This window comes from Dicentrarchus labrax, unplaced genomic scaffold (assembly GCF_905237075.1).
Source record: "Dicentrarchus labrax unplaced genomic scaffold, dlabrax2021, whole genome shotgun sequence".
NCBI classification, from domain to species: Eukaryota; Metazoa; Chordata; class Actinopteri; family Moronidae; genus Dicentrarchus; species Dicentrarchus labrax.
Genome location: NW_026136713.1, coordinates 23,295,170 through 23,318,142, shown reverse-complemented (window position 1 = coordinate 23,318,142; position 22,973 = coordinate 23,295,170). Strand labels below are relative to the sequence as shown.

The 22,973-nt window shown below is 43.6% G+C and overlaps 1 protein-coding gene across 2 annotated transcripts in view; it reads right to left on the bottom strand.

Moving 5' to 3' along the window:
* Positions 1-17,065, bottom strand: part of abca1b (ATP-binding cassette, sub-family A (ABC1), member 1B) — a 35,226-nt gene extending 18,161 nt beyond the window's left edge. For both annotated transcript variants that reach the window (XR_007887035.1, XM_051419770.1), the window contains exons 1-13: positions 16,956-17,065; positions 15,251-15,359; positions 14,108-14,201; positions 10,940-11,081; positions 10,699-10,817; positions 8,573-8,694; positions 6,372-6,461; positions 2,819-3,059; positions 1,945-2,084; positions 1,737-1,853; positions 1,303-1,497; positions 548-753; positions 70-246 (exon numbers count right to left, since the gene is read on the bottom strand). Coding sequence is in view for 1 of the 2 variants with exons in the window: in XM_051419770.1 (XP_051275730.1) it covers positions 70-246; positions 548-753; positions 1,303-1,497; positions 1,737-1,853; positions 1,945-2,084; positions 2,819-3,059; positions 6,372-6,461; positions 8,573-8,694; positions 10,699-10,817; positions 10,940-11,081; positions 14,108-14,201; positions 15,251-15,316 (1,709 nt within the window). In the remaining variant the exon portion in view is untranslated. The remainder of the gene's footprint in view (positions 1-69; positions 247-547; positions 754-1,302; positions 1,498-1,736; positions 1,854-1,944; positions 2,085-2,818; positions 3,060-6,371; positions 6,462-8,572; positions 8,695-10,698; positions 10,818-10,939; positions 11,082-14,107; positions 14,202-15,250; positions 15,360-16,955) is intronic.
* Positions 17,066-22,973: the final 5,908 nt, after the last annotated feature.

The window sequence follows — 22,973 nt, the reverse complement described above, 5'->3', positions numbered from 1 at the left end:
AGGGGAGCAGGTTAGGGCTGCTAAGGGGACTCTGCAGGTGAGCAGCTGATATCTGGTTAGTATTCTTACATGTCGTCTACGTAGCAGGGATACGGCATCTGCTGGATGTAGACGCCTGTCTTCTCCTTGGTGCCCGTCATCGCTCTGATGATGCCTTGCTCAATAACGTCCTGCAGGTATGAGAACCCGCCCCAGATGTACCGCATGTCCTCAAACGGGTCAGCACGAGGACCTGGATCCCAGTACCTGAAGAGGAGGAGAGACAACAGGTTTGATGAAGAAGTACAGTAACTTTAAAGGGAAAACTAAAAAGCCATTACATAGAAAGTAAAATTATTATTATTGTGGGCTTATATCGCCGCAGTGAGACAGATTAAAGGGACAGTATTTACTGTCCTAACTCACAGAGCCTGTAAACAAACACACCTCAGCTCTCTGTGCTGGGAGTCTTTTTCAGGGTCAGTGAGGTCGTTCCCACCATTCAGGAACAGGAACTCTTTCATTTGTGTGTGTGTGTGTGTGTGTGTGTGTGTGTGTGTGTCCTTACGCGTCTTTGATCTTATTGGTCCGCTCCACATTGTCGATGTCCATGCGGATCTTGTAGTTGAGTTTGGCCGGCAGCTCGGTAGCGTTGGGGTCGACGTCCGGGAACACGATACCCGCCCAGAACTTCCTGTCCTCCAGCAGCAGAATGGATTGGTTGACCAGTCGTTCCTCAGTGGAGACCGGCTCCAGTTTGTCGAGGTTCACACACTGAGACACATACGGAGAGAGCACTGATAATGCAGTCCTGAATGCTCACCTGCTGGCACTGAACACAAATCACTGCGATACAGAGAGTATCATCAGAGTTATAGATTGAAACATGCTGAGCTCACGCATTGTGCAAAGTCAACGTCAACGTTATCCCGAGCAAAATACTAACTGAGTGCATATGTTGGTTGGCTAACCTTAGCTTCCCCAGATAACGTGATCGATGATACTAATTTATGTATTCTGACAAACGCTGACAATAAATTATGACAACAGCGCAAAGCTAACGGTTGCTTTCGACTAGCCAGGAGCGATGCGAGGCAGCAGCGTCGTTCGTGGTGTAGGAACGTCACAGATATAGTGAGACATTTCACAGCATTCAGTCTTGTATTTGTCCCGTCACTGTTTTGTCTGATGTCTATGATGGTGTGAGCGCTGCAGTTAGCTTAACACTGCTAGCTACTGGACAGCTGTCTCTGACACCAGTGAGGCTCACATGACCCTGTGAGGACAGATGACCTGTTACATGGTTGTGGATTAAACTCTGACCTCCATGAAGCGGGAGATGCTCATGATGGCCTGGTCAGTCTCATTGAACACGTCCCTCCAGGTGAGGGCGCTGCCCGACGGCCTTGGGTCCTCTGCCTGCTTGGATAGGAAGTTGGAGATATCGGCGACGGTCCAGTCGGTGTCGGTCAGCTGAGCGTGGAAGAAGCGGGCAGTGACGTTGTTCTTCAGCAGAGTCTGGAATGATCAGGACAGAACAATGGGATTGATCCTCCATGGAGACACTGACAGCACTGACTGACTGCTGATCAAGACGATCAATATGATCAAACTATGGGCTGAAACATCTGTCCTCTGAACTGATAATGATAAATCACCGATAAATAATAAATAAAGAATAACAAATATATAATAATAATAATAATAATAATAAAATAATGACTGATGACGCAGACTTGTGGGCGGAGCCGGTTTACCCTGATGATGTCCATCTGCTCGCTGTTCTCCATGAATTTCCACACTTTTGGTCTCATTTCTTCCCACATCCCGCCGAGGTCCCTGAACACACCAAGCTCCTGAAAGGTCCGGTTCACCTGAACGCACCAAAGACACAGACAGACAGGTGAGACTGAGAGTTCCTCCTGCAGGAAGCAGGAAGTGATGAGACAGGAAGTGATGTCATACCTCGTGGATGACCCTCTGGGTGGCGGGGGTGTGGGGGGTGTAAAGGATCTTCCCCATCAGCAGGGGCTTCAGAGCCTGCCAGATCATCCTGGACATCGGGTTTGAGTCCATGTTCTTCACCAGACTGTTACAGTACGGAGCTGCAAACACACAGAGTTTCAGAATAAAGCAGGTATTTCCTGGTTCTTTCAAAATAAAAGTAATGTAATTTCATTTAGACTCGGGTTTGTTTCAACTGTATCTTAATGATCAACATCTTGACCAAAGCTGTATGAGAGTGGTTAAGAATAAATATAAATATATAATTCATCATCAATAATTAAAGATGAAAACAAATATAACAACAAAAAAGATTAAATAATAATAAAAAGAAATCCAGAATTACTTTCAGTCAATACTGGAAATAAAACCTGTACCAGTATAAACCCGATACCCGTAATCCAGTATCTAAACCAGTTTATAAACCAGTATATAAACCAGAATATAATCTAGTATCTAATCCAGTATATAAACCAGTATCTAATCCAGTATCTAAACCAGTACATAATCCAGTATATAAACCAGTATCTAATCCAGTATATAAACCAGTATCTAATCCAGTATCTAATCCAGAATATAAACCAGTATATAAACCAGTATCTAATCCAGTATCTAAACCAGTATCTAATCCAGTATCTAATCCAGTATATAAACCAGTACATAATCCAGTATCTAATCCAGTATCTAATCCAGTATCTAATCCAGAATATAAACCAGTATATAAACCAGTATCTAATCCAGTATATAAACCAGTATCTAATCCAGTATCTAATCCAGAATATAATCCAGTATATAAACCAGTATATAATCCAGAATACATAGAACCAGTACTCACTGGAGGAGTTGTCATAGAGCGCCGCAGGCTCGTCCTCGCTGCTGTTGTGGTTTCCGAACAGAGCTTTGTAGTTGCTGTCTTCGTACCAGTTGAGGGATTTGATCTGCAGGCCGCCGCCCTCGGGGTGGCCGCACACGATCCTGGAGACCGCCTGGTACATGGTGCTGGGCGACGACGTGGCGTTCTGCGTCAGGAAGATGATCTCGTTCCTCAGGTCGATCCAGCTCTTCATACCAGCCAGCTAGACCACAGACAGAGGGGACACTGGTTAGACTGGTCCGAGACCCGACACTGGATTCTACATATCATCAGTTAAATATAACAACATAAATCAATCATTAAATAAATAGACATAAACAAAGGCTTTTATTGGCACTAGGGGAAATTCTCTCAGGTGCTCTGATTGGAGAGGATGGATTGGTGGCCCCGCCCACTGATTTCCTTTGATATTGATACCCAGAATATTCTGTGCAACTACTGCTTTATCTGACCTCAGCAGCTTCTGCTTAAACACCAACTCACAACCACACTATCTTTACATGTTTTAACCCGTTAACACCTGCGAACAAACTCTTCAGTGAGCTTCACTTTGCCCCATAAACCAGAGAACAAACTCATGAAATAAATAGAAATTTAAAAATGAGTCGTCTGACCTCTGCTCCAAAAAATAATAGCTGACACTGAAGTGACGAACACTTCCTGTTGAAGCTCTGACTGATGACCAGCTGATTTCTGCTGACTTCAGATAAAAGACGACAAATTTAGCTTCTAAACATTTTAAAATGTAAATGACAGATTCTTCTGACTGGGGCACTGACTTCTGCAGGAGTGGCTCCAAGTATGTCTGAGCTTCATCATTCCCAATTTATCCATAAAATGGATGGGAATGATGGAAAGGGGAGACTCATGGGTTCCCATAGACTCATTTTCATTCAGAGATCTTGAGGTCAGAGGTCAATGGATTGCCAACATTTAGCCCAACTGGAGTGTTATTTAGCCTCCTTCCTGACATGCTAGCGTGACGTGGTTGGTACCGACGGATGCGTTTGGTCTTCTAGTTTCTGTATTTATTTAAACTTTTATTATTTGTGACTGAAGAAAAGGATTGTGAGAGGTACAAGTTCTCACAGCGAAAGCTGGTTTTGATACAACATCAGCCTAAAGGCACTGATGGAACTCCATGAGAGGTACTTAATGAAGTGTTATTACTGCATTAACGACGTATAATAATGCTGATCCTTTACAGTCACTGTTAGTCCCTGTTGTAAGCTTTTATTTGAGGAAGAAAAGAGGAAAAGACAGTTGAACGTTGAGTGTGAATGTGCGCAGTCAGCAGTGACTCCAGCTGTCAGTGGAGGGAAACTAAAAGAGGTTCAGACAGAGGATTATTGTTGTTTCCTGCAGCTCCAGGAGGAGGAGGAGGAAGAGGAGGAGGAGGAGGAGGAGGAGGAGGAAGAGGTTACTACAGGTCGACACTTTGAAACTTCAGCAGAAGTGAAACTGTCACAGGATGAAAGCTGGTTTAAGTTTTAGATGTTTCTATCTCTGTTTGTAGGATTCTTACAGCTGCCTGTTAATTACGTTAATTATATAAATTAAATCTGTACTTTCTGCCACTAGGGGGCCTCTCACATCAGAACAATAAGAAAATATGAAGTGTGATGAGGTGGTGAAGCAGCGTGGGATCACGGGACTTGTTGTCTTCACCACCATTGGCGTCATTGCAGTCAGCTTCTCCCGGTTAGGATTCCTTCAGTGTTCATGGTTCAGGAGGTTTCTACCGGGAGCCCAATGATCCACAGAGGTCTCCTCCTCTCCAACACAAACAGACCCGCTGATTAAAACCACTAAACACACTGAATAAAGCAGTTCCACCTTAACAATCACTGCTTCTCCCACGCTGTTGGACAGACAAAGGACGTCCCGTCCCGACAAAGGACGTAACGTTAGCTCAGCTTGTTTCTCTGCTAACTTAAGATCCAGACGTCCGATAACTAATAAAATGTGAAACACTGTCTCTTTTTAGACGAACTACAAGTTAACGGCAGCGTGTCGGTAACTTCCAGCGAATGATTATTAATTAATGAGTATATTAATGGACAAAGAGCTGAACTTTAGTGTTTTATGCTGCTCTATAACATGTTGCTGTTTTTCTGTGAAAAGCTCACAGTGATGAAAGTAGGTCAGAAGTTTCTGGAAATGTTAACTGTTAGTTTCCCGCCTTGTCAGAGTCCACCTTCTGGGACACACTGGGTTTCCAAATGACAGCGATGAGTTTTAAATAAAGTTGGTTTAGACTGTGAACACAAAAAAATTTGTCCATAAACTGAAATAAAAAACTAACAAGAATTTCAAAATAAAGCTCATGAACTGATAGAAGAGAGACTATTAGGATCATTCAAGTTGATTAAACGATCAATCTGTTTGTTTTACTGCTTCCTGTAAATTGATCTCTCTCTCTCTCTCTCTCTCTCTCTCTCTCTCTCTCTCTCTCTCTCTCTCTCCACATAAACCAAACAAAACACAGCAGTCACATGTTTCCAATTAAGCTGTGTCTGTGTGTGTGTGAGAGTGTCTGTCTGTCTGTCTGTCTGTCTGTGTGCGTGTGTGTGAGAGTGTGTGTCTGTGTGTGTGTAACCTCAGGGTGAAAAACAACAAACTGTGACTGAACTTTACTCTGATTATCAGACAGAAGAAGAACTGAAATTATTTTAACAAAACAGAATCTCCCAGTCTGTCCCAGTATGTCTCAGTATGTCTCAGTATGTCTCTAGTCTCTCCCAGTATGTCTCTTGTATGTCTCCAGGCTCTCCCAGTCTGTCCCAGTATGTCCCAGTCTCTCCTAGTCTGTCTCTAGTCTGTCTCTAGTCTGTCTCCAGGCTCTCCCAGTATGTCCCAGTAGAGCTGTAGAGTTGATGGTGCGTCATTGTGGGTTCTTTACCACTTTCACTGTGAATATTAAATGTTACTATTGTCGTGTGGAGCTTTAAGAGTGTCCTCTGTGTCTCTGTGACCTCCAACATGTCCACCAGCTGCAGCCTGTAGCGTCTCAGCAAGATGCTGACTGTTTGTTGTTCTCTGAGTCTTTGTTCAGCTGGGAGCTCGTCTGTCTCTGCTGCAGGAAAACAGCTTTTATGTGGACACAAAGACTCATGGAGACACTGAGACACTGCCAGGAGAACCCAGTGCCCCCAGTCTGGTGCTGGAGGACGCTGGAGGACCCGACCGTATGCTGAAGGACACGACTGTACGCTGGAGGACCCGACCGTATGCTGAAGGACACGACTGTACGCTGGAGGACCCGACCGTATGCTGAAGGACACGACTGTACGCTGGAGGACCCGACCGTATGCTGAAGGACACGACTGTACGCTGGAGGACCCGACCGTATGCTGAAGGACACGACTGTACGCTGGAGGACCCGACCGTATGTTGAAGGACACGACTGTACGCTGGAGGACCCGACTGTACGCTGGAAGTGTCTGTCTGTCTGTCTTTCCACTGTAGGACACGTCTGATTGAACATTGAAGACATCACAGCGTTGTCTCTTACCTCTACTGCCAGCGAACCCAGACTGTCCAGGAGATTGTTGGTCGCCCTGGCAACCTGTTTGACGGCGTCGGGATCGGACTTCACCTCCCCCTGAGAGACACAAAGACACATTTTAATAATCAATAGGACATTTCATTGACCTGAGATTTACTCACTGTCTTTCTAACGTCCTCTGACTGAGGACGTAAACTGTCTCTGACTGCGGGATTTTACAGTCATGTGTCCCTGTTGCCATGGAGACGGTGTGTTCACACGCTCCTTCAGCAGCTCGTACATTCTGCACACAAAAGACTCGCTGACGTGCAGCTCGCTTTCACAGAGAACCAACGAGTCTCCGGGCGCCGAAAACTGAGACTGTACAGAGCGAGGACACGCCGGGACACGCCTCCTCCCACACATACTCACACACACACACACACACACACACACACACACACACACACACACACACACACACACACACACACACACACACACACACACACACACACACACAGTAACACACCTGGAGCTTCAGGTGAAAACACTCAACACAACACACACCTTTAATCTCTCACAGTGTAACTGATACTGCTTATAAACTAATATCCTTATAAACAGAATAAACAAAACTTTGCAGCGTGTACCCAAACAAAATAAAATAAATGATTAAAATAATTTAAAGTCTTAAATAGATGTCTGCCTACTGACGATGTTTTTTTAAAGTTTTCTTACAGCCTTTAAGATCAAGACGATCTCGTGACCACCTGTGAGGCCTTAGCGACCCCTAGTGGGGGTCTCAACCCTCAGGTCAGAAACCCACTGACACAGAAAACATAAAAATCTGATTTTTTCAGTCTTTATTTGAATGTTTGCTGTTGAGGAAATTTCAAAAGTAACAGAAAGTAATCCAGTTAGTGTGATCATTAGATTACTAGTACAGTTAATGAGTACAGTTAAAGTAGGCAGACCCTCCCAACCCTGCAGGCATGGATCACTGACATCCTTTGTACTTTCTTTGTCCGTGTGGGTGTAAAATAGCTCTTAAAGTGCATCCATAAAGGTCTTTAAAGGTCTTACACTGAACCTGCAGGAACCTGAATGATATTTGGAAGGAATGTTTCTTTATATCAAAGTAATGAAACAGACGCCGAACGACACAGCTCAGTAAAAGAAGTCGATTTTTAATAATGTGGAAGTAAAACCTGTTTGTTTATAAGTGGAAAGATTTAATGTGAGTAACAACTATAGTTAACTGTTCCATTAGATGGTCCACAGAAAACTTATTGAGTATCGATTAATTGTAAGTTGTTTTAAAATTGAAAGTGGGAATATTTGTATAATTAATAATAAAATGTATTAAAGAGACTTTCTTCAGATAAATTCTGTAACATAATGACTAGTTTTAAGTTCAATTAACTTAATTTACCCAAGTTATCTTTACAATAATACTTAGTTAATTCTACTCAAATCAAATTTTTTTTCAAACTGAAATTGTTTGAGTTGAATTAACTGATTATTATTTATATTTGAATAAAAATAATAATATTATAATAATCATATAGTTATTATTACATTAATCAGCAGATATTCATTAACTGCTCGTTTCTGAATCTGATCTCAGAGTGAACGTCTGTAAACTGAAGATCTTTGAGGATCAATATTTTTCTGGACCAAACTAATCAATGGTGAACCGGTGAAAACGATCGACAGACGAATGAAAATAATCATTAGTTGGAGCTCCACTTACTACCTGAGCTTTCAACCACAGTCTTCATCAGAGCAGGACGGACTGACAGACACAGTGAGAACTTCAGTAAAGGCCCGGACACACCAACCCGATTATCGGCCGTTGGACGTCGTCGGACAGTCAGGCGAGGTCGGTGACTCGAGTCGGTTCGGTGTGTCCCGTGCCGTCGGGTGGGTGTGTCCTGGCCTTAAGGGGACCTGGACTTATATTGATTTAAAGGGATAATCAATAGTTCAATCAATAGTTCATTAAGAAACTAAAAGTCCAAACGTTTAGATATTTACAGAAATATCTGATAATCTGATCCACCAATCATCACAAAGTCCTCCAGACTCCACTTGCCCCCCTTCCTGGGACATATGTCCCTCAGGTGGACCCCGAAACCTTTGAAGAGGATCTGAGAGAGAAGGTTCGCAGGTTCATCAGTGTCTGTTTTTATGTTTACACTGAGCATGTGCAGACTGGTCCTCACCTTCTCCAGGTTGACGTGGGCCTCCCTGATGTGCTCCACGCTGAGCTCGGGGAAGGAGGCGTTGCTCCGCAGGAACGCAGACAGAGTCTCATTGTCCCGCAGGAAGTGCTTCAGCTGGAATCCTGAGACAGGAAAACACAAAGAACCACAATCAGAGAAACCTGAGCCGCCTCCTGCTCCTGCTCCTGCTCCTCCTCCTCCTCCTGATCCTGCTCCTCTTCCTCCTCCTCCTCCTCCTCCTGATCCTCCTCCTGCTCCTGCTGCTCGTCAGTTTTGTGGACGTGAACCAAACCAGAACTCTGGATCAGCTCTCTGAGCTCCAGGTGAGGCTGCAGACCGGCAGAGGGAAGCTGTGACCATATTTGGGCGTCTGTGATAAAACACGCAAGCAGCGTCGGCTGCGTGTTGTCACACGTCTGCAGGACTCGGAGGAAACCTGGATCCCAGCAGCTTTTTATTGGACAAAGCCCCGCACGCATAACCCCCCCGCCCCTAGCCCTTTCTTCTTCTGCAGGTTTAAACTCGCAGCAGTGACAAGGACTGACAGGAACTGGAGACATCAGTCACACAACAACAACACGGCTCCAGCGTCTATGTCCAGATATCTGCTCAGTGTGATCAATAAGATACGAGCTCTGTTTGGTGTCACACAGGAACTTCTAAAGATGGATAAATGTGATGAACCTGGTCAACATAGCAACATTTGTCAATAAAGTTACAAACAAATGAAGATTGATGCAAAGAAAACGGATGAAATGGCCAAAATATCTGAAAAAAAAAATAAAATCTATTAATTATATTGTCAATAGTTTAAAATCAATGAACACACTGAGTCTCCCAATCAGCCGATCACTAATCAATAACTGTTAGCTGCAGCAAGGAGTGCAGGCTGGAGCTATGAAGGCCTCGCAGGGACAAACCGTCCTCAGGAGGATTTAGTGATGGGTCGCCGAGCTGTCTGACATCAGCAGCTTGCTGTGATGTGATTGGTCAAATGAGTAAGGGCTTCCAACAGAGAAACACGTCGGCTCCAATCAGACGTTTACTCCTCGTTATTAATGATTCATTGTTACACTGCAGCCGACAAATCATCTGCCAGGGATTGTCAGAAACCCTGAACCCTGAAGTGAACTGATCCCGGTTCAGATCCTTGTGTGTCCGGATGAAGTTTGTTCAGCTGCGTTTGAACCCAGCAGCTCTCAGTGTGATGGCGGCGACACACTGACCACTGCCTGCTGAGGCCAGGTCTGAGGTTCTGGTCCGCAGACTCTCTGAGGTTCTGGCCTGCAGACGCTGAGGTTCTGGTCCGCAGACTCTCTGAGGTTCTGGCCTGCAGACGCTGAGGTTCTGGTCCGCAGACTCGCTGAGGTTCTTGTCCGCAGACTCGCTGAGGTTCTGGTCCGCAGACTCGCTGAGGTTCTGGTCCGCACACTCGCTGAGGTTCTGGTCCGCACACTCGCTGAGGTTCTGGTCCGCAGACTCGCTGACAGCTCGGAGGCTGATCCCTGCTCAGGTGAGATCACCCCAGGACGCTCCAACAGGTAAACCTGCTGCAGCTCGCCTCCCCGCCCCCGCTCACATCACAGCAACTCAGATGGTGTGATCAGACGTGATTAAAGAGAATAAAGAGCTGCATCGGAGGGGAGGAGGAGGAAGAGGAGGAGGTGGGGAGGAGGAGGAGGTGGAGGGGAGTGGCAGGTCAGTGGAGGGGAGCGGCAGGTCGGAGCAGGTAGAGAAAAGGAACGCCCCCCACAGAGATAAAACTGCAAATTAACACACAAAGGAGCAAAATTCTTTTTGTTCAATGAGCCTGAAAATCCTACAGCATGGGAGGGACGACTGTGAACCAGGTTCTCAAAATGGGGGGCAGAACCACTGGGGGGGGGGTGTAATCCAAGGTTGGAGTGAAAGTTGGATGAATGTGATTAATTAAGGAAAACAAACAGAATTATTCCCCTAAAACTCAACTTTCATTTACTGCTTCTTATATTATTATTAGCCAATAGCTGTTATTGATTATCCATATGTAACCGTGGATACAGTGGTTGTTACTGTCTGTTACTGTCCGTAACTGTCTGTTACCGACTGTTACCGACTGTTACCGACTGTTACCGACTGTTACCGACCTGACTGGCTGTTTTGCAGCGCCTGCAGAGCCTGAGTGAGCTCCTTGAATCCGTCCAGGTTTTTATCGTTCTGACTGTACAGGAGAATCTTCTTGGCGTCTGAAAACAGACGAGAAATTCTGGACAGAAATCAGAGAACAGGAAGTTGTCGTTAGGAACCAAAGCAAGGACAGCAGGAAGACAGAAGTCAAACATTTGTAAATGTTTCAGAATAAAAGCTCTGAGGACAGGGCGGGCTCACATGGAGTCGTTGAAGTTTCCGACGACTCCCGGAGACTCGCCGGGCGTCGGGTTTCTGAAGCAGGGGTTGTTGGCGTTGCAGAGGATTCCCTGAAGCCAGGGCAGTGTGCCGGCCGATGGCATCGCCTTGTTGGGAAAATGACCTGCAGACAAAAACAAAAACAGGAAGTGACAGTATTTACAGCAGTCAGAAAATCTTTTACCACAGTAAAAGTATCTGTAATTCTGCAGCTAAGACTCATGGGAGATCAGACTCTTCTGTCGTATGTTGGATTGAAACACGTGTTTGTGCTGACACACGTGTAGTTTCTCGGTCAGATTTAATCTCAAACATGTTAAGGACATTTCTTCTTTATCTTCCTGCTGCGTTGGAACGTTCACCTGGACATGCTGCAGCTAGATAAGCTCTGATTGGTTTATTATCTGCAGCATCATCAGCGGCTGCAGCAGTGAGCTCCAGGTGGAGAATGTCAGCGCTGCGACCTTTAACTCCGCTGAGAGAAGACGCTGCTATCAGAGAACTTTAAGACTGCCAACTGGCCTCTTTCTAATCAAAACTCTGATAAGATAAGAACCAGGACGAACAGGCCCAGCACCATGTGCAGGATCACATCTTCCTCAAACTCTAGAAGCTGCTTTTCAAGAATGAAAACTGTCTCTGTCCTGATGTCCAAATAATCCGAATTAATCAATGAACATAAAACTAACCAGCAGATACTTGAATAATCTGTTAATGATTAAAGTTCAACTATCAGCTGCAGTCTGACAATAACTGATTGTATGAAAATAAGGCCTCACACTAACTGTGCACTGCGTATTTGTAATCCAGTCAGATTATTTTATTATTGATTCATCTACAGATTATTTAATCAGTCTCCACACACAGAGTGAGACCTCCTGTCTGATGGGATGAATGAAAATAGATATTATTGATGTTTCTAGTCTTTATATTATATTATATATTACTTTATACTGATATATTCTGTTTAGAAAAGAAAGTAATGTCGAAGCAGTTTTTATCTTTGGGTTCTTTTTTCACTGGTTATAAAGAAACTCACATTAACAGCGCCTGAACTGGACAACAAAAAGGTTCCCAACTCTAATTCAGCACAGCCCCAAATGTTTTGGTGCTTTCTCTCAGCATTAAGCTCGCGATGTGTTTAAACAGGCGTTAGTGTCCCACCTGTTTTCTGCCCCTGCTCTGCCCTGATTGGCTCTAAACTTGACATTTATTCATGCCTAAACCTGACCGACCAACAAAGGCAGCGGACACACAATCAGAGGCTGAGCAGGGCGGGTCTTCAGGTGGGTCTTCAGGTGTATCTCACCTTACCAGGAGTTATCGGTACAATATAAGTTCATACTTTTTCTTGAACTTATTATATAATTATTTCAGGAAGTCAAGTACCCCCTGCAGTACTGGAGAAGGTTTGCCCCTATAGAGCTATACGTACATTGGATAAGGAAATTACACCTTTCACTTTCATTATGACGAGTTCCAACTTGGAAAAGAATATAAAAATCAGATGTCAGATTGCTTGTTTCTGACATCCATACTGCGTTTATTTCTACAGCGCTGTTTAAGCATTCACTTTCATCATGACGGGTTCGCACACGAGAAACAAATTCACTTCTTTTAGCCAAAGAAACATAATGTGATTCAGATCCACTCAAATATTTAACGGGTTCTTCTTTGGCCTAACCTACACCCTCACACCCTGTAATCCTCACAGACTTTCACTATCTCAACAGCAGTTAGGAAACAAACCAATCCCAGCTCAACTCCTGTCTCCTACACATGTGAGAGAACAGTCTGATTTAAACCTTTAGGTCCTCCAGTGGATGGATCAGATGTTTGTGTGTGAAACCATCTGTGGAAAGACTCGGTGGAGATGTCGTGTAAAGCTGAACTCTCCGAGAGCCGCTGCGAGTTTCAACATGTCGGAGCTCACATGCTGCATGAATCACAGCAGAAATATTCCTCAAACAGCCGACTGCAGCAGAACCAACAGACCTTCTGCTTTCAGAGGGAAACAGGAAAGGAAGCAGCTTCCTGAGACGCAGTTCAACAAGGGTTAATGTGGTCTCACTTTCAGCCACAAGTGATCAGACTTGATCTCTTCTGAACTGGGGATTATTCAGAGACTGGCACACTGTCACAGCTCAGAGAAAGGGGAGGAGAATGAGGAGCTTTTGGTTTCCAGTCTGTCAGCTTTTGTTCCTTTGCTAAAAAACATCGCCTGAAGCTCCAGAATTCATCTGCTGCTACTGAGAGACCTTCAATCCTTTTCTTTAATGGAGCATTAACAAAAGATCACTTAAATCATCAACTACTGCACTTTATTCTACAGTGTAGAGATATCCTGAGGTCAGAGGTCAATGGATCCCTTTGAAAATGGCAGAAATGTTGCCTTACTTTGCATTATTGCATTATTTAGCCGGTTGGGAGTGGGTGCCTAATGCCGAACCAGGTCTTTCTGTCAGGTATCTTCCACCTCCTTTCATTGGACCTGGTTTGACATTAGGAACCGGTTCCGAACCGTTGACTGTTGGACCACGTTGGGAAAAAGAGCCACAGACAATGAACTAGCTCTTACATATGAAACGTTAAACCAATCAAACACTCATGGTTAGCTCAGCTTAGCATAAAGACTGGATGCAGCTCTGTTTAGAATCTGAACTGATCAACGTGATTATTGATTATCCCCAACAGCAGAGGCTGACCTGTTTGAGCTCTTATGTCACTCTATCGGGACTTTATGGATCCTGAACGCGGTGCTGTGACCTTCACCGGGTTTGATAATGACATTACAGCCGCAGATAAAACGCCATAAAGTCATAAATCAACAGCCAGAGTTTAAACCAGCTTCATTCAGCCAGCACTGCACTTGCTGTTCCACTATCCATCAATAACTTATAATCAGGAATCAATCGAGCGATCGGGGGTCAAGCTGCATATGATATCGGACATCCTTAAAATTGCAAGGGTCTGAACACTACTGCTTACAATCTGATTAAATACTCCCAGCATGCACCTGGCCCTGACTGACTTCCTAATCCAACAGTACACAAACACACATATGATGATGAGGATGAAGATCATTAGACATTCTGTCTGTCTGTCTGTCTGTGTTCAACGAGACGTGTCAATAAAGGTTGTTAAACTCACACTCATGCTGTTCATATGGAGGGTAGTTGACCCGCACGGCGATGAGGATGAAGAAGATCAGCAGTGGCCAGATGATCTCCACCAGGAGCTGAAGCTGAGGGACAACAACAACAACAACAGCGTCAACAACATCAATAACACAATAACATTACCAGCACAGCAGGAATTAGAATTGAGAACCGGTTCCAAATTGTCCGATCGATCAGAATCAGATTCCTATGAACTGATCGATTCTTCGATCAATGGAACATTGAAAAACAAAGTCATCAAATTCTTCAGTCTGCTGGAGACAAAGACGTCGAGGAGGAGACTGGAGGAAACGATCCAAAGAAAGAAAGAAACTACCACTACCAGCACTGTGGGTTTAGGGTTTAGGGTTTAGGGTTTAGGGTTCAGGGTTCAGGGTTCAGGTCTGGGTTCAGGGTTCAGGGTTGGCTACCTATCCTGACCCACTCTGCCTCTACTCCGTGTTGAGACTCAGAGATCATGAAACGGCTGCACTGATGCTGAGAACCTGTTTTCCACACAGAAAACTGATCAGCAATCAATACGGGAATCAACAAAGCACGAGACTGATAATTCCTACAACACACAGTAAGACTGACAGGAAGCAACAGTGCTCATCAATAACAGGAAGCAGCTTCCTGTCGTTCTCATTAGGAGTCTTTCATAATTAATGAGGAGTTATTGATCGATGGACACACAGGGAATGAGAGCTTCTGATTATAATATTATTGATTATTTCATTCAAAATGGCCTCTCCAGTTCTCCTATGATGCCTCAGCTTTTATCAGGATGTCTCTGACCTATGACCTGTGTGTGTGTACAGTGTGTGTGTGTGTGTACAGTGTGTGTGTGTGTGTGTGTGTGTGTGTGTGTGTGTGTGTGTGTGTGTGTGTATGTGTGTGTACAGTGTGTGTGTGTGTGTGTGCGCGTAGTGTGTGTACAGTGTGTGTGTGCAGTGTGTGTGTGTGTACAGTGTGTGTGCGCGCGTACAGAGTGTGTGTGTGTGTGTGTGTACAGTGTGTGTGCGCGTGCGTACAGTGTGTGTGTGTCTGTGTGTGCATTCAGTGTGTGTGTGTGTGTGTGCGCGTACAGAGTGTGTGTGCGTACAGTGTGTGTGTGTGTGTGTGTGTCACTGACCGTCTGTCGGCGTCTGTAGGTGAAGTTCTTCCACAGCAGCAGACCCAGCTGTGTAGAGACAGACATGTCTCTGTCTCTCTCTCTCAGTGAGTGGCAGCTGTCGCTCTCTCTGCGTTAAACACAGACAGGTTGAGTCAGCACACGGCTCGAAGGTGTCGGGGTCAAAGGTCACAGATATTAGAGCTCTGATACTGGAGCTGCTGATCAGGCACAACATCAATACTCAACTGATCAATATCAAAAATCAATTATCATATCAGTCTGATTCTGATCAATATGGAGTTCCACAAGGTTCTGTTCTTGGACCAGTTCCATTATTTTGCAGATGATACTCAATTATATCTATCGATCAATCCAGATGAAAATAATCAATAATCTAACTTTGATGGATGCTCAAAATAAGTGATATTATGTAAAGATACTGACCTCTGATCAATAGCTGATATTGATTATCTTTAACTCACACATTATAGTCAACAGTTTGATGATCCACAGCAGTCACGTTTAAACTCCCAGTGGGCTGATACTCAGGTTACTGATCTGATCAATATATTGGAGCTCAGTGTCATTGGTGTGAATGTTCAGATATTGTGCTGTGGTTATGTATTGATCATATAAATAAATATGTAGATGATTAATACATAAACACAGATCAATAACAAAATGCTGAAGAAATATAACGTCTGAACGTTCACTCCAATGACTGATTCTTAAATGTAGCTCCAATATATTGATCTAATCAATAACCACAGAATGAATCATCAGGAATTATCAGTGTTCAGTTTTCAGACTGATTGGTGGGGGGTTAGAGGAGGAAGACGAGGAGGATGGTTGGGGGGGGGAGGGTACACACTTGCAAATGCACTCAGACGCCCCCCCCCCCCCAACCACTTTGATGCTCATCGTTCAGTCACAACACAGGAAATGAATAATGGATAATGAGTGTGTGTGTGTGTGTGTGTGTGTGTGGAGGGGTGTTAATGGACCCCCCCCCACACACACACACACACTCTCATCAGTGTCCTTGAACTCAGTGAAGATGAAGATGATGAAATCAGCTGTTTGATCAGAATCAGCAGATTCTGATCATCAATCACTGCTGTCTGTCTGTCTGTCTGTCTGTCTTTTTGAATTCTAGCCGTTATTGATTGATTGATTGATTGATTATATTTATGGATTATCAGACACAGGAAAAGAAACAAACGTTGATCATAAATCATGAACTTAATGTTTGAATTGATCCGTTAGTATTTACACTGAAATCGATCTGTATCCATCTACACAAATAACATTGAGGTCATCAGTGAAAATAACTGATATTATTGATTATATTGATTGTTTTAAACTGATTCAATCAGTGATGAACTCCCGCAGCGCCCCCAGCGGCCAACACACAAACTGCTCCTCCATAAAGGAACTTTTCTTTTGTGTGTTCGAACATTAAAGTTCACATTGTGATCAATACTTCACATTGTGATCAATACTTCACATTGTGATCAATTGCTGACATTGTGATCAATTGCTGACATTGAACAGAGCTTTACAGTCGCCCTGCGCTGTTTCTCATTAATGTTGAACTTTAAATGATTTCCAGAATAAAAAGAGACAAACTGACAACGGATCAGTTTAAAGTCAAACAGCAGAAACAAAGTATCGATCAACAGATTATTGATTAAAGTGATTGAGCTGATCACAGCTCTCTTACCGGTGTGTCGGTGTTCTCCGGTCCTCCTCCACCTCCTCTCAGCAGCATCTGATCCCGCACCGAGCTGCAGCTGCGGGACAAACTCTCCCCGCAGCACCCCGACAATGACCCACACTGCTTCCGCTCAGGCCCTTCAAAATAAAACACACATTCATCCACACGGATTTAGAGCTTTCTTTAAAACTCTTATTATTATATTCACTGAAATCAGCTGAAAGCTTTCTGGATTAATATTCAGAACTGCTCAGGTAGAATATTTTTATTTAAAAGAATAAATCTGATCTGCAATGTGAAGCTGATAATTATTTGCTTTCTATATCTAGCAAAGAGTTTATTGTTTATATTGTTTATCTTGTACTGTATTTTTTTCATACCTCTTTATTTTTCTACACTGTTTTGTAAGCTGCTGGAAATTCCATTTCCTTGCGGGAGTCATCCCAAAACGATCAATAAAGAGAAGTCTAAGTCTAATTACTACATACAGTTTTAAATACACTCTGCAGACCACACATATAATTATTGATATACTGTCTACTTATTAGAACCACTGAATGGATCCTGTTAACTTTATATTGATGCATTCTCTTCTTTCTCATGTTTGTTCTGTATTTAATAATTAAAACATATTTAAAGGTCAATCCAGCATTGGAAACTGAGTTCAGTCTTTAAGGAAAAACAGATCAAACTGTAGTCTGATCAATGGTTGTACTGGTTATTGATTAGTTTATTCCTACTGTATTGATTATATCTTTTAGATATTTATCTGGATGAATCTTCAGGTCTTATCAGTGTAACTAATATTTATTTATTTACCGCTCATCTGACAAACTGCCCGGCTTTTATTTTGTAAAGTGGGCAATTACTGTATTTCCGGTCACAGTCAGCTTCCGGGCACCGTTAAACCGGGGTTACTGTCGGTCACAGCAGATGTTTCACAATAAAATATCAAAAAGCAGAAGTTTTCTTTTAGTTCTCTGTTGGTTCTCTTTTAGTTCTTTGTTGGTTCTCTGTTGGTTAATTGTTAACTCTCTGTTGGTTCTCTGCTGATTCTCCTCTGGTTCTCTGTTGGTTCTCTGCTGGTTCTCTTTTAGCTCTCTTTTAGTTCTCTGTTGGTTCTCTGCTGGTTCTCTGTTGGTTCTCTGTTGGCTCTCTGCTTGCCTCTCTGCTGGTTCTCTTTTAGTTCTCTGCTGGTTCTCTGTTGGTTCTCTGTTGGCTCTCTGTTGGCTCTCTTTTGGCTCTCTGCTGGTTCTCTGTTGGTTCTGTGCTGGTTCGCTGCTGGTTCGCTGCTGGTTCTCTGTTGGTTCTCTGTTGTTTCTATCCTTGGCTCTCTCCTGGTTCTCTGTTGATTCTCTGTTGGTTCTCTTTTAGCTCTCGGCTGGTTCTCTGTTGGTTCTTTGTTAGTTCTCTGTTGGTTCTCTTTTGGTTCTATCCTTGGCTCTCTCCTGGTTCTCTGTTGGCTCTCTTTTGGTTCTCTTTTAGCTCTCTGTTGGTTCTCTTTTAGTTCTTTGTTGGTTCTCTGTTGGTTAATTGTTAACTCTCTGTTGGTTCTCTGTTGGTTCTTTGTTGGTTCTCTGTTGGTTAATTGTTAACTCTCTGTTGGTTCTCTGTTGGTTCTTTGTTGGTTCTCTGTTGGTTCTTTGTTGGTTCTCTGTTGGTTAATTGTTAACTCTCTGTTGGTTCTCTGCTGATTCTCCTCTGGTTCTCCGTTGGTTCTCTGCTGGTTCTCTGCTGGTTCTCTTTTAGCTCTCTTTTAGTTCTCTGTTGGTTCTCTGCTGGTTCTCTGTTGGTTCTCTGTTGGCTCTCTGCTTGCCTCTCTGCTGGTTCTCTTTTAGTTCTCTGTTGGTTCTCTGCTGGTTCTCTGTTGGTTCTCTGTTGGCTCTCTTTTGGCTCTCTGCTGGTTCTCTGTTGGTTCTGTGCTGGTTCGCTGCTGGTTCGCTGCTGGTTCTCTGTTGGCTCTCTTTTGGCTCTCTGCTGGTTCTCTGTTGATTCTCTGTTGGTTCTCTTTTAGCTCTCGGCTGGTTCTCTGTTGGTTCTTTGTTAGTTCTCTGTTGGTTCTCTTTTGGTTCTATCCTTGGCTCTCTCCTGGTTCTCTGTTGGCTCTCTTTTGGTTCTCTTTTAGCTCTCTGTTGGTTCTCTTTTAGTTCTTTGTTGGTTGTCTGTTGGTTAATTGTTAACTCTCTGTTGGTTCTCTGTTGGTTCTTTGTTGGTTCTCTGTTGGTTAATTGTTAACTCTTTGTTGGTTCTCTGTTGGTTAATTGTTAACTCTCTGTTGGTTCTCTGCTGATTCTCCTCTGGTTCTCTGTTGGTTCTCAGCTGGTGGTCTGCTCCGCTCTCTCCTGGCTCTCTCCTGGCTCTCTCCTGGTTCTCCGTTGGTTCTCTGCTGGTTCTCTGCTGGTTCTCTTTTAGCTCTCTTTTAGTTCTCTGTTGGTTCTCTGCTGGTTCTCTGTTGGTTCTCTGTTGGCTCTCTGCTTGCCTCTCTGCTGGTTCTCTTTTAGTTCTCTGTTGGTTCTCTGCTGGTTCTCTGTTGGTTCTCTGTTGGCTCTCTTTTGGCTCTCTGCTGGTTCTCTGTTGGTTCTGTGCTGGTTCGCTGCTGGTTCGCTGCTGGTTCTCTGTTGGTTCTCTGTTGTTTCTATCCTTGGCTCTCTCCTGGTTCTCTGTTGATTATCTGTTGGTTCTCTGTTGGTTCTCTTTTGGTTCTCTTTTAGCTCTCTGTTGGTTCTCTGTTGGTTCTCTTTTTGTTCTGTTTTGTTTCTCTTTTAGTTTTCTGCTGGTTCTCTGTTGGTTCTATCCTTGGCTCTCTCCTGGTTCTCTGTTGATTCTCTTTTGGTTCTCTTTTAGCTCTCTGTTGGTTCTCTGTTGGTTCTCTTTTTGTTCTGTTTTGTTTCTCTTTTAATTTTTTTGCTGGTTCTCTGTTGGTTCTCTGTTGGTTGTCTTTTAGTTCTCTGCTTGTTCTCTTTTAGTTCTTTGTTGGTTCTCTGTTGGTTAATTGTTAACTCTCTGTTGGTTCTCTGTTGGTGGTCTGCTTGGCTCTCTCCTGGCTCTCTCCTGGTTCTCCGTTGGTTCTCTGCTGGTTCTCTTTTAGCTCTCTGTTGGTTCTCTTTTAGTTCTCTGTTGGTTCTCTGCTGGTTCTCTGTTGGTTCTCTGTTGGCTCTGTTTTGGCTCTCTGCTGGTTCTCTCTTGGTTCTCTGCTGGTTCGCTGCTGGTTCGCTGCTGGTTCTCTGTTGGTTCTCTGTTGGTTCTATCCTTAGCTCTCGGCTGGTTCTCTGTTGGTTCTTTGTTGGTCCTCTGTTGGTTCTTTGTTAGTTCTCTGTTAGTTCTCTGTTGGTTCTTTGTTGATTCTTTGTTGGTTCTCTTTTAGTTCTCTGTTGGTTCTCTTTTAGCTCTCTGTTAGTTCTTTGTTGGTTCTATGCTTGGCTTTCTCCGGGTTCTCTGTTGGTTCTCTTTTTGTTCTGTTTTGTTTCTCTTTTAGTTCCCTGCTGGTTCTCTGTTGGTTCTCTTTTAGTTCACTGTTGGTTCTCTGTTGGTTCTCTGCTGGCTCTCTTTTGGTTCTCTGTTGGTTCTCTTTTAGTTCTCTGCTGGTTCTCTGTTGGTTCTTTGTTGGTTCTCTTGTAGTTCACTGTTGGTTCTCTGTTGGTTCTCGGCTGGTTCTCTGTTGGTTCTCTGTTGGTTCTCTGTTCACTCTCTTTTGGTTCTCTGTTGGTTCTCTTTTAGTTCTCTGTTGGTTCTCTTTTAGCTCTCTGTTAGTTGGTTCTTTGTTGATTCTTTGTTAGTTCTCTTTTAGTTCTCTGTTGGTTCTCTTTTAGCTCTCTGTTAGTTCTCTGTTGGTTCTCGGTTGGTTCTCTGTTGGTTCTGTTTTAGCTCTCTGTTGGTTGTCTCTTGCCTCTCTGCTTGCCTCTCAGCTTGTTCTCTGTTGGTTCTCTGTTGGCTCTTTGCTGATTCTCTGTTTGTTCTCTGTTGGTTCTCTTTTAGCTCTCTGTTAGTTCTTTGTTGGTTCTATGCTTGGCTCTCTCCTGGTTCTCTGTTGGTTCTCTGTTGGCTCTCTGTTGGTTCTCTTTTAGTTCTCTGCTGGTTCTCTGTTGGTTCTCTTGTAGTTCACTGTTGGTTCTCTGTTGGTTCTCGGCTGGTTCTCTGTTGGTTCTCTGTTGGTTCTCTGTTCGCTCTCTTTTGGTTCTCTTTTAGCTCTCTGTTAGTTCTCTGTTGGTTCTCTGTTGGCTCTCTTTTGTTTCTCTGTTGGTTCTCTTTTAGTTCTCTGCTGGTTCTCTGTTGGTTCTTTGTTGGTTCTCTTGTAGTTCACTGTTGGTTCTCTGTTGGTTCTCGGCTGGTTCTCTGTTGGTTCTCTGTTGGTTCTCTGTTCGCTCTCTTTTGGTTCTCTTTTAGCTCTCTGTTAGTTCTCTGTTGGTTCTGTGCTTGCCTCTCTGCTTGCCTCTCTGCTGGTTCTCTTTTAGTTCTCTGTTGGTTCTCTGCTGGTTCTCTGTTGGCTCTCTTTTGGTTCTCTGTTGGTTCTCTTTTAGTTCTCTGCTGGTTCTCTGTTGGTTCTTTGTTGGTTCTCTTGTAGTTCACTGTTGGTTCTCTGTTGGTTCTCGGCTGGTTCTCTGTTGGTTCTCTGTTGGTTCTCTGTTCACTCTCTTTTGGTTCTCTGTTGGTTCTCTTTGAGTTCTCTGTTGGTTCTCTTTTAGCTCTCTGTTAGTTGGTTCTTTGTTGATTCTTTGTTAGTTCTCTTTTAGTTCTCTGTTGGTTCTGTTTTAGCTCTCTGTTGGTTGTCTCTTGCCTCTCTGCTTGCCTCTCTGCTTGTTCTCTGTTGGTTCTCTGTTGGCTCTTTGCTGATTCTCTGTTTGTTCTCTGTTGGTTCTCTTTTAGCTCTCTGTTAGTTCTTTGTTGGTTCTATGCTTGGCTCTCTCCTGGTTCTCTGTTGGCTCTCTTTTTGTTCTGTTTTGTTTCTCTTTTAGTTCTCTGCTGGTTCTCTGTTGGCTCTCTTTTGGTTCTCTTTTAGCTCTCTGTTAGTTTTCCGTTGGTTCTTTGTTGATTCTTTGTTGGTTCTCTTTTAGTTCTCTGTTGGTTCTCTTTTAGCTCTCTGTTGGTTCTCTTTTAGCTCTCTGTTAGTTCTCTGTTGGTTCTTTGTTGATTCTTTGTTGGTTCTCTTTTAGTTCTCTGTTGGTTCTCTTTCAGCTCTCTGTTAGTTTTCTGTTGGTTCTTTGTTGAATCTTTGTTGGTTCTCTTTTAGTTCTCTGTTAGTTCTCTGTTGGTTCTTTGTTGATTCTTTGTTGGTTCTCTTTTAGTTCTCTGTTGGTTCTCTTTTAGCTCTCTGTTGGTTCTCTTTTAGCTCTCTGTTAGTTCTCTGTTGGTTCTTTGTTGATTCTTTGTTGGTTCTCTTTTAGTTCTCTGTTGGTTCTCTTTTAGCTCTCTGTTGGTTCTCTTTTAGCCCTCTGTTAGTTCTCTGTTGGTTCTTTGTTGATTCTTTGTTGGTTCTCTTTTAGTTCTCTGTTGGTTCTCTTTTAGCTCTCTGTTGGTTCTCTTTTAGCCCTCTGTTAGTTCTCTGTTGGTTCTCGGTTGGTTCTCGGTTGGTTCTCTGTTGGTTCTCTTTTAGCTCTCTGTTAGTTCTCTGTTGGTTCTCGGTTGGTTCTCTGTTGGTTCTGTTTTAGCTCTCTATTGGTTGTCTCTTGCCTCTCTGCTTGCCTCTCTGCTTGTTCTCTGTTGGTTCTTTGATGGTTCTCTGTTTGTTCTCTGTTGGTTCTCTTTTAGCTCTCTGTTAGTTCTTTGTTGGTTCTATGCTTGGTTCTTTGCTGGTTCTTTGTTGGTTCTCTGTTGACGATGAAGGTCATGTTTGTGTTGCACTCTGACACACTTCCTGTTCTCTCTGACTTCCTGTTTGTGGATCAGATGACTGCAGTCAGTTTGTGGTTTCAGAATGACTTTCAGCTCCGTCTGTCCTCAGAACCTCGACTCAGGAAGGAGCCCCCTACAGGACGGACAGAAAGGAAATAGAAGCAATCAATCACATTACACATATTGATCACAGAA